This window comes from Chenopodium quinoa, unplaced genomic scaffold (genome assembly GCF_001683475.1).
Source record: "Chenopodium quinoa cultivar QQ74 unplaced genomic scaffold, ASM168347v1, whole genome shotgun sequence".
Taxonomy (NCBI): domain Eukaryota; kingdom Viridiplantae; phylum Streptophyta; class Magnoliopsida; order Caryophyllales; family Amaranthaceae; genus Chenopodium; species Chenopodium quinoa.
The window spans coordinates 1,041,810-1,053,707 of NW_018742393.1; the positions used below are offsets into that span (position 1 = coordinate 1,041,810).

The window sequence follows — 11,898 nt, forward strand, 5'->3', positions numbered from 1 at the left end:
TTGTAGCCCCAAATTGTTGCTGCTTCTTCAATGGCTGTTCAGCTCATGTTGTTCAGCAGCTGCTGAGCAATGTTGAATAATACAACTTCTGCCATTTTTTTTTTTCGTAGCACAGAATTTCTCAGGGAAGAAAGGAAGTAAGGATGCAAAGAAAAATGACAAATTTGCTGTGTGAAATTACCCAGTAGACTTTCATGACTCGTATATGTGATCTCTATTCAATTGGGGTGGGGATTGTGGAACTATTGATGCCGACTTCGGCGACAAGTGGTGTTAAATTGTTAATTGGAAATTCTTGCTCTGAATTATTGGAAAAAAATAATACTACTTGTATATGAAGTTCGTATTGCTCTTCCGATTATTTTTATTCACATTTTGATTATTTTTTCTTCAAATGAGAAGAGCAAAAAATATGAAGGGAATAAGAAATACAGTTTGTAATGATTTGTATGAAATTAGAAGTATGACTATGTAAAGTCAAGGTATAGCGCGCTAAACTGCTTAGCAGATTTATAGGCAAGTCATGTACACATATGTACTTTGTACCCGTAAATCACAAGTCAAATTCCTAAAATATTTATCGAGAATGCAATCAAGCAACAAGTTATGTTACTTTCTTAGGTAATTTCATGCAAACTTATCAAGATAACAACCATTTGAAGAAAAAAAAAAAACATCAAGATAGTGGCCCATTTTGTTGTAGCAAATTTTTATTTTTGTAATAATTTTGATGAGTTAGGTTTGAGTTTTAAATAAAGATTGTCCTAACTGTTGTTTATCTTTCATTTTATAAAATCAAAAGATAAATTAACTCATAAGTCAACATGTCACTTCATATAGTGTATGTAGTGTAAAATCTAACAAAAGCATTTAGTGTTCTCAAGAGTAGGTTATTCCTTTCAAATTTTTCATATGGCGAGAAAGTTTAAATCTATATGTCTCGATTGATCTTCACTAGAAATTCGGTATATTTTGACATGAGAAATTTCGGAATTTTAAAACCTTTTTTGTTGAGAATAAGTTCAACGACAAAGTTATCTTGAGATGAAATCAAAACTTTGAATAGACTTTCACTAACTTTTATATGTGGGCGGGTTATTCGATTAGTGTTATAGGAGTTATTCTACTAAGGTTTTAGATTTTTAAGAGTTACTCTATTAATATTATAGGAGTTACTCCATTTTTATTTACTTTACTTTCAACGACTATATATATTTATATACCCAAACCCCAAAGAAAAATTCAGAAATATTTCAAGTAGCGAATTAATGATGAAAAACCAATCCGTTAACAACCTATCAATTTCATATCCCTACAACATAACTCATTCGAAAGAGCCAAATTTCGCCAACTTAAATTGAGTTGTGAATAATACAACATTTTTTTGTACTCAAAGATCGGCCAGAACCTTGTAAAAATCAACAAAATCAAAAAACTGGTATAGTGGTATGTAAAATATGTAAATCATGCATAATAATTGGTTGGCTACAATTTTCCTTTAAGAAAATATAAAAAATAAGATAGTCAGTATAAATAATTGGCTACAATTAATTCACCCGCCATTGTTGAGATTGCACACTTATCTCCTCCAACGGTACGTCTCAACACTTCCCGCCAACACTAACTTCCTTATTCGGTAGACCCCACAACATCTTCCATTTTTAGCAATTTTTAAATATTTTTCTTCTTCAATCATTCATATATTTATTTAATATCTATTTGATATTTCTTCATATTTCTATTTTCTTCAAATTCATCCCCAAATCCAAAAAAAAATAAATAAATAAAATTGAAATGGGTTTTGCAGTAATCACTTCATCAACTTCCTTACATCCGAATTTCTCAACACCCATAATTAAAAAAACGCAATACCCAATTAAAATCACGAAACGTTTCGGTAACTTATCTCGCTCTCGAATCGTTTCGTTGAGCTCAACTTCTCCAGCTTCGCCTCCATCTCCTAGTGAATCGACTGTCGGAAATTCCCCCAATTTACAAAACCCTAATTTTAGTAACTCTGCTATTGTTAACCCTAATGGAAACCCTTTTGTTAAATTTGTTAAATCCGCTGAGTCTACTATTGAAAGGGTAAATCTTTTGATCATATTAGGGTTTATTAAGTATTGGGTTAATGTTAATTTCTCTGTTTTTATTGTTAAATTATCTGGGGATGCTGAAAATAATGTTATTGTGGTGAATTTGATAGTGAAAGTGAGACTTGATATTTGGATTATAAAGGAAGTTTATGAATTATGATTATGCTAATCATTGGACTAATCTTATTGTTCTTAAGTAGCTTTAACCTCGAGTTTACGAGCTCTTATCGCCCGAATTCCTCTTGTTTAATCACTATACAAATCATGTTTAAGGGGTTTAAGTCTTTTGTCTACACTAGCAACATAGTTTGACAACTTTGGCAATGTAACGGTGAAAATTGTTTATGTGCTGATAGTGTTATATCATCTTGGTTCATCATTTGATCTATATGTTATGTCCTTGACTTTTTTTTTTTTTTTTTGTGCAGGTTATATTCGATTTCCGATTCTTGGCACTTCTTGCTATTGCAGGATCACTAGCTGGTTCAGTCCTATGTTTCATGAATGTAATTTTCTTTATACCTTTCATATGCACTTGTAGGATCATGTAAAATCTTTATTGTGGATGAACTCATTCGACGAAATGCAATATGAAACATAGTGTACAATTGATTATTTCTGCAGGGTTGTGTTTATGTTTGGGAAGCATATAAAGTTTATTGGTCATCCTGTCTCAAAGGAGTTCACACTGGAAATATGGTTCTCCGATTGGTTGAAGCTATTGGTGAGAGTTTTTTTCCCCCTGTATACTACTGCTCTTATTAATAAGAACTTTTTTTTTTCTCTCCTTTCCTGTATATTGTCCTGCAGTTTATTTTCAGCCTTAAGATCATAGATTAAGATTCTATCATTCTTAATTTCTTGACATTCTTGGTATGCAGATGTGTACCTAGCTGGAACTGTTATGTTGGTGTTTGCTATGGGCTTATACGGATTATTCATCAGTAATTCCTCTTCCGATCTGCCTCCTGATGCTGATCGGGCTCTGAATGGCTCTTCTTTGTTTGGAATGTTCGCTCTGAAGGTGATTGCAAATAGACAACTTCCTATTCCTTTTGTTTTCTTTTCGAATAACTTTAATTTAAATGTAACTGGGGTGGACTAATGCAAGGAAAGATATGCATACTACTTTGTTCAAGAGCTAAGCTAAGCTTATATAGAAGGAAGATCATGGAGGGAGCTAAAAAAGTAGAGGGGGGGGGGGGGAATAAATTAGATGAGTAGGTGTGGCTCTCGAGTCTAGCATATGTTAAAATGTAAACTCTGGGACAAGGGAAGTACAGCTTAATACATCTAGAGAATATATGTATGCCTCGAAATGAATAGATGAGTAGGTGTGGCTCACGAGTCTTGGAAAATTGAACTCTTGGACAAGGGGAGTACAGCTCAATGCATCTAGAGCATATATGTATGCCTCGAAATGAGTAGATGAGTAGGTGTGGCTCACGAGTCTAGGATAATTGAACCCTTGCACAAAGGGGGTACAGCTTAATACATCTAAATCATGTATATATGCCTCAAAATGAATTGATTTCTCTCAAACTCCTTTATCATTTATTCATGTGATTGATTAGATGGGGCTGCTTCTTACTTTTTTGCATCTTTCTTCGTTGCTATCCATAAGCATGGCTGAAGTTACCGTGCTTTCTACAATTTAAATTTCAGGAGAGACCTCGGTGGATGAAAATTAGCTCCCTTGATGAACTGAAAACGAAAGTTGGACACGTTATTGTGATGATTCTCATTGTAAAGATGTTTGAAAAGAGCAAGATGGTGACAATAGCCACCGGCTTGGATCTGTTGACTTATGCTGTCTGTATTTTCCTGTCGTCTGCTTCGTTGTACATCCTTCACAACCTGCACAAGCCTGATGAACATGGCCATGATATCCCTGCTTAACAGATGAAATTGCTCGAGGTACTGTTATTCAACTTGTGAGATCAAAAAAAAAGGAAAAGAAAAACGAGAGATGCGTTTGCCGGGAGTCGAACCCGGGTCTATTGCTTGGAAGGCAATTATCCTAACCGTTGGACTACAAACGCTTTTTGTATACTCCATAGTCTGTACTTTTATCATTCTATGTTTCATAACACGTTACATATTTGTATCTTACCTACCTTGAAATGGAATTACGGAGTAATAGAAATGCCAAACTTATTGTTCAGAACTTCAAATCGAGTTCGGATTTGAGTCATTTTTGTGAGATTTAACGTATGTAGTTTTGATTTAGGCATATCATATTGATACGTTGAATGGGGTCAATTTCCTCATAAATGCAACTATGCAAGTAACAATAGTGAATAGTTAGGGGTTGGTAGTTACATGTTAAATGATCACATTGATCAGTGTGTTCCACTGTAAATAATTTGAAGAGCAAAAATACTTGGGATGTCCATAAAAAATGCGTTTGCCGGGAGTCGAACCCGGGTCTATTGCTTGGAAGGCAATTATCCTAACCGTTGGACTACAAACGCTTGATGTTTAATCTTGGAAATAAAGAATATATAACCATTAACAATGTTGTCCATCTTCCACAAAGATCAAACTATCAAAGAATCATCGATGCATGGTAAGTTGGTAACCAATGTCCAATGCTAATGCATGAGAAAGTTATAATGTTAGATACTTAGAAAATTTAGAGAATAAGTACGAAGTATAATACAGAGTATATACCATGTAGGATAGTCAAATAATCATTAGGTTTACATTTTAGTGTTATGTTTTTTTTTTTTTTTTTTTTTTTTTTTTGGACAAGAGCAAATGAACAATCATAAAACTAAAATTATAACAGATTAGAACAATTTATCCGGCAAATCCTAGCAATATCATCAGCCCGCTGTACCTGGTCTCTCTGGACCTTTAATTAGGTTTACATTTTAGTGTGATGTTTTGACAGTAGTGAGAAATCTGAGAATGTAGTTTAGAGAAAGGAAATGTTAAGCTTATAAATGAGTAAAGCAGAAGGTTCATATATAAGGCCACAATTTTCAACTTCATATATTTTAGCTCAATCATAAATAGTTTTAAGATTTGTTGGTAATCATTTTTATATCTCAATTTACATTAATACTCCGTGTCTCCGTGATAATCTATTATATATATTATATAAATAAAGTAGACATTTTTAGAGAGCATTCGGAGCGCCACATAAGCAAAGGTATATTTTCAACCAATTAAAAATAGATTTCTATTTTATTTTGGAATTAAAAAATTCGTTTGCCACCTAAACAAAAGTGACGAATGAGATTTAAGAATTTTGCCACGTAAGTAAAAACAACGAATATTGATTTATTAGGATTTAATTTATTTAAAAAACTAAAAATTATCTTTTAAAATATTCATCTTTAGATATGGATTTATATACCTACTATTATAAGATAAATTTTGATAGTGTTTATGATAAGAAATAAAAATTATTCCTTAATTATAATTAAATTAAAATTTGTGATTTTTACCATTATAAATTGACGCATCATATGACACCAACAAAATTTAGTATCAATACAAAACCAAACCAAGCAAGTTTTGTGTCATTAATTTTGTATCAGTTTTATTAGGTCATCAATGGCTGGGTAATTCTTAGACTAATTTTTAAAACCCATGTTTAAATGTATATTTGTGATTATTGCTTAAATTGTGTTTATTTGGGATACTTAATGATTATATGTTTATGTTTTGTTTACTGAATTTTGTTTTTACATGCAGATCTAATTTAATCAGAGAATTATATTCGAGCAAAAATCTTTAGAATATCAAAGTACGAGTTTCTCGCCTGATGATCCTATTGGATGAGTAGGTATTATATCTTTATAAATTGTTTACATTTATTAAATCTTTTAATGAACCTTTTAGTTTTTATCAATTAATTTATGATTAAAACAAATTTTTTGTGATTTAGGTAGCTTAATTAAGTCATAAAATTAATTTAATTTTTTTATTTTTAATTATAGGGTAATTACGTTCATGCCTCAATTAAAGTCAACTTTGTTCTACAATTTTGTTCAAAATTGATTGAAGGAAAAATTTACTCCATTAGATACTTTTCAGTCGTTACAAATAAGAAGCAATATCGCACGCATTGTCAGCGACAACAAAATAATGATTCAATTTTCCAAAATACTATTGTTTGGGCGATTGGGGACGATGAAAAAATTCTAATGCATATATTTAATTTTGTTTAATTACAATTTTTAGATTAATTTCACAACAATTATTCACTTTCTGGTAAATATTTTAATTTATTTTATAAAACTATAAAGATTAATTTTATATAAATTTTATTTTTGCTAAATGTTTTATTTATCCACTATTATTAGATAGAAGAGATATGTGTGTGAACAAAGTTGGTGATCCTATCGATTTTTTTTTTAATACAAACTTTTTTACATCGAAATATTACATCTAATAACTATTATTTTTAATGTTCTTATCAAAATATTTATTAGGGGAATAAATTACATAAAATTAATAAAAAATTATCCTTAACAAACAATAGCAATGTAATAAAAAATATTATGAGTATGATCTAATTACAAAAATTATTTTTATGAGATTTTATGTATAAAAAACCGTGGGATATTAGGATCTAAATTATTAAAAAAAAAATTATCTTATGAAATTAATGATTTTATCTAAATACCCGATTAATAAGATTTTTTTTCATAAAAAAATATATAACTTATAACACAATAAAAAACTTTACCTCTTTAAACATTTTATGTCTAAAAAATTAAAAAGACAGATAATTTGTTAGAGATCAAGAGATCACAAGAAATATAGATTTGAGAGTTTAATTTCAAGTGTAAAAAACAACGAATAATGATTTAGGATTTAAATTATTTTAAAATAAAAAATTATTATCTTTTCAAATTAAAGTTTTCATCCTAATATGTAATCATTGAAATATCATATTTACAATTTTTTTGTTTGAAAGATATCATATTATTGTCATATAACTAACAACAACGAATAAAATACAAAACAACAATAAATTAAGTCGCATTATAAATTAAATTAAAAAAATTATACTTTTGTAATTGGCAATATCATTTTAATTAAATTATTATTCGTTTTTGTTTTTTTTTTTGTTTGAAATTATTAAATTGTAAAATAAATCAAATAATTAAATAAATAAATAAAATAAACTTAGAGTATATAGGAAAATATCTTTTCTTGTGATATATGTATGAAAAATCGTGATCGCACGGGCTTTCATCTAATAGTTAATTGAAAGTAGAAATAATAGCTTGTTTTTAATTTTCGCTCTGATTGCTGTACAAGACATAGGCAATAGATTCACAAAATATGCTTCTAACTCAATTAAGTTTTAATTAACATCTTGGTCCCCAAGAGAGCAAGAAGCTCACTGAAGTCGGGAGTCTTTTGCATAAGTTAGTAAGAAAAACTACGGAAAATCTCTTTACCACCAAATATACAAATGATAGTCTGAATATGCTGGTAAAATACGAATTACGTAGAATTAAAGCTTGAAGCCATTAGAAGTCCACATTCTACAGTGATTTCACTTTAGCATTTTGAAGGCAAGACATTCCCACTTTCCGTTTTCTCTGTGAAATCCTCTGTTTCAGCCGGAGGTCTCATACTTGCAGCATCCTCTGCTTCGGTTTTCTTCCTCTTTAGCAACTCGACGACCCCTTGAAGAGAGGCATCAACATCCTCACTTCTCATAAGTTCCTCGGCAACTTCAGCAGGAGTAGCATTTACAGCTTCCAAAAGGCCTTTGATCTCTCCAAACAGCGGATGGTTACCAGAAACTAGGAGATAATTATAGGCTAAGATTTTGAAGCCCTCCATAGTAAGGTACGACATGTGAATGTGCATATCCATACGACCAGGTCGTAACAAAGCTGGTTCAAGCCTTTCCTTGTGATTTGTGGTAAATATGATCAACCTCTCATCTCCGCAACAAGACCACAATCCATCAGCAAAGTTGAGCAGTGCAGCCAGCGACATCTGCTATAACAAACAGCAGTAGTAGGGTTAGCTGTTAGAAAGAATAGTGTACAAAATTAGGTGGTAGATTACACTAACACTAGTAATGTAAAAGGAATCAAAGGTTGCTAATGCTAGTTTCTTGCTTAAAGAATGGCAAAAGTTGGTATACAGAAAGTTAGCATTAAAGAGATCATACAAGTCTACTGTCATGTAAGCTAAAAAAACCAATTTTGTCATATGGATGAAACTGTACTAACAAAACGACCATGATTTATACAAGCTAAGTACTTCGTACTTCACAAGGGTTATGAATAGAATAAGATCGAAATTAAACATGCAACATATATATCATTGTATAATGCATCTTCATCAAGAACTCAAACATATCAACAAAATCAGAGAGGAGAAAACGGAAACCACAAACCTGATGATCATTCTTGGCCTTCTCCGAAGAGTCATCGAAGCCAGGGTGGTATAATCTTCCTCTTGGGAGCCCTCCAGAGCAATCAATATCCTCAACAATGATAATAGTTTTACTTGGAATATAGCGCAACAAATTTCTCAAGCTAGAATCATGAATCTGTCCCAGTTGCAAATCATAGATGTCAAATTTGAGATAGTTAGCAATAGCAGCTATCAGACTCGACTTGCCAGTACCCAGAGGACCATAAAGCAAGTAGCCTCGTTTCCAAGGCTTCCCAACCCTCTCATAAAACTCTTTTCTCCTCACAATCTGTCCAAATCATCCATTATCGCCTTCTTCGACTCAGGATCCATAGCCAAGTTCTCAAACTTAAAGGGATGAACCATATTAACGGATTGCTTAACACTTGAGCCAGGCATAGGACCACATTGTATTCTATTACAATAAAATAGTTTCAAGACTTTCTCCTCACGAACAATAGCTTTTGATGTCTCCACAACATATGGTAAGTAAACAGTACAAATCTTCTTTTTATGCTCTTTGTCAAATCTCAATGAGAAACAGGATTTTTCATTACTACCTGATCGCTTATCAAGATCATCAACCGAAGAACGAGCCTTAGAAGAAGAAGCGATGTAACTAAATACCCATTTCAGATGTATTCCTTCAAAATTCTCAGAGTATTTGACCCTTTCAGCAAGCTTGAAGCTCATAGTCTCCTCATTTGGTACTCTACTCACCTAAAAGGGACCCCAAATATACAAATTATCTCCGATCTATTACAAGTTTATAACAATTTTTTCCTTCATTAAGGTTTATTGCAACACTCTCTTAGTCAATATACTACCTCTAATTCAACTACCTCTGATTCAAATTACTTGCCCGTACAAATAATTTGAAATGGAGTTAGCACATATTTTCGCTCCTACCAAAAAAAACGTTTTTCCCGGCCTAGTGTTGCAATTTTAAAAAAAAAAAAAAATCATAAAAGTACCTTAAGTACACTGGCAGAGTCATTAAGTTTGTTGCAAAGGTAGATCTGGCAAGCTTGAAAGACTTGGTTAGTACTAAAAACCATTACCCTCTTCTTCAATTATGAGTTCACAACAATCTGGAGAAGGAGGAGATTTACGAGTGAACAATTGTTTGAAAATGTCATAAATGTATTGTCGTACAACTGGTGGAACAAACTGGTAAAAGGCTTGTCGGAGCAAAGTGAAGGTTGCACTCAGTGAAGCATATCTGAAAACAATGATGCTCCGCTTGGTAACCCCGTTCTTATTCTCTCTCCTCCTACAAACTCCATTCTTTTTCTTGAAAAGGTTTTTGTTTTCCTAAAAGTAAAATAAGGAGGAGAAGGTATGGACTACTGTGGAAAGGATTTAAAGAAAGAGTAGGGACGACTGGACGAGAAAGAAAATATTACGGAGTACTAGTAACTGTTAACTGGTCTGATTTCCGCGTCAAGAAATCTATTATTCCGGTTTTCAGTCTGTTACAAAACCCTATAAAAATCGGTGTTTATGCATGAAACCTTTTGTTTTCTTAATAAACCATTAACCTTAAAAGATTTCTTGAAAAGGTTTTTGTTTTCCTAAAAAAAAAAATAGATTTCTTAAAAAATAGAAAAAAAAAATGAATTTGCTTAAAATTATGCATGAAACCTTAAATAATGTTTAAAATTATTCTTAATAAGCTTAGAAAACTTTAATTGTACGAGCTTTTTTGTACTAAATATATTTAAAAAAAAAACGTTAAAATTTTGTTTTTCATTATTTTTTCGAGTTTACTATATAATTATTAAAAAAAAATTCTAAAATCGGTTTAAAGCGGTCCAGCTTTGGTTCGATCCCAACTTAATCGGTCCGATCTTCAGTTTTTAAATTTCAAATTTTCGGTCCTCGGTTTGGTTCAGGTCGGTCTGGTCTTGGACCGATGAACAACCCTAATAGTAACTATGTTTTTTAAAAAAAAATAATATTACATTCATTTTTTCAATTAGGCTTAGTTTTCTAAATATAAGTTTAGTTTAATAGAAATTAAGTAAAATTAATTTTAATTTAGCAAAATTAATTTTATTTAGGTAAAATGATTCCAACTCAGCGAAAATAATTTCAACTCAGCGAAATTTTGTGGAAAAAATACACCGAGTAATAACAAATTAAAACTAAAAACTAGGTCAATTGACCAGTTTGGTAAATAAAAAAAGACTCATTGCGATAATTTGGTAAAAAAACTTACTCCGACAACAATTTGGTAAAAAAATAAACTTAGGTGACATTTAGACCAAAAAAAAACTAAAAAAATTCCAACAAACTACTCATGATTTTGCATAAGTTAGTAAGGAAAACTACTGAAAATACGTAGAATTAATAAGAAGTCCACGTTTTAATAAGACGTCAACATTCTACAATGATTTATTTGTCATAATTTAATAAAAAGTCCACATGACATTCTACAATGATTTCACTTTGGCATTTTGAAGGCAAGTGACAAGATAAAGTCGTATCACCTAATCAAAAGTAATTCCTAAAACCACTAACTAAGATAGATGAGGAAATAGGGTCGTATCCACAGGAAACAACGTTTTTCTATTCCTAATCAATTAATATAATCTAAATTATCATGAAACAAATAAGGTTTAAATGAATTAATCTAAGGAAAAATCAATAATAAAAAAAGCCTAGGGTCACAGGTTCATCAATAATTAATACTCCGGGATAAAACATAACAATATAATCAACAATTAATATTGCACATATAACATGATTAATAGGCTCTCGCAATTTATTAATCAACATAGATCTAACAGGCCCTCGCAATTTACTAGATTTAAGTTTCTATTAAAAATAGCCTTTAATATCAAATAAGCATATGCTCGATTCATGAATTCAATATTGCTTATACTTTTACAATCAAATCACATCTACTTGATTCATAATCCAATTGTAAAGAATTAAAACAATTCAATAAAAAATTATCATGCAACATCAATAATCAACCAAAACAATTTATCCCTTCATATTAATTATGGATCCTCCAAGAAGCCTAGAATTAAACTACTCGCACATAATTAAAACTAAACTAAGCAAAGCGATTAAACAAGACATAATTAAAACAATAATATGGGATTAAAGAAAACAATTTAATTTAATCTAAGGAAAAGCAATAATCATCAAATAAAGAAAGCTGCTACTCAAAAAACAAAAGTAGGGAAAAACTAATAATAATCCAAAGCTTATGATCACAATTCAGAAAACAAGAATTCAGCTACTACCACTAATTAACGAAAAACAAAATTGACGAAGAAAAAGACAAAAATTGACGAAAAGCGAAATCCTAAGGAATATTATAAAGCTGCTTAAAAGGAAATTAACTAAGGGTTGTTTGTTTAATGGGAAAGGGAATGAAAATGATTACCTT

The 11,898-nt window shown here is 31.1% G+C and overlaps 2 protein-coding genes and 2 non-coding genes across 4 annotated transcripts; 1 reads left to right on the forward strand and 3 right to left on the reverse strand.

Moving 5' to 3' along the window:
- Positions 1-1,587: 1,587 nt before the first annotated feature.
- Positions 1,588-4,270, forward strand: LOC110702851. Its single transcript, XM_021880596.1, has 5 exons — positions 1,588-2,088; positions 2,525-2,602; positions 2,721-2,820; positions 2,978-3,120; positions 3,762-4,270. Exons 1-5 carry the CDS (start codon positions 1,795-1,797, stop codon positions 3,993-3,995), a joined length of 849 nt encoding a protein of 282 aa, XP_021736288.1. The 5' UTR covers positions 1,588-1,794; the 3' UTR covers positions 3,996-4,270.
- On the reverse strand, positions 4,067-4,138 carry TRNAG-UCC. Its single transcript has one exon. It is a non-coding gene; the product is annotated as a tRNA-Gly (tRNA).
- A 228-nt stretch (positions 4,271-4,498) lies between the features above and the next one.
- Positions 4,499-4,570, reverse strand: TRNAG-UCC. Its single transcript has one exon. It is a non-coding gene; the product is annotated as a tRNA-Gly (tRNA).
- A 2,960-nt stretch (positions 4,571-7,530) lies between these two features.
- LOC110701530 (AAA-ATPase At5g17730-like) lies at positions 7,531-9,775 on the reverse strand. The gene is given in 3 exon segments (XM_021879168.1): positions 7,531-8,069; positions 8,476-8,783; positions 8,786-9,775. Coding segments are annotated over 3 exon segments (1,158 nt in total). The 5' UTR covers positions 9,189-9,775; the 3' UTR covers positions 7,531-7,622.
- Between the last annotated feature and the right edge of the window lie 2,123 nt (positions 9,776-11,898).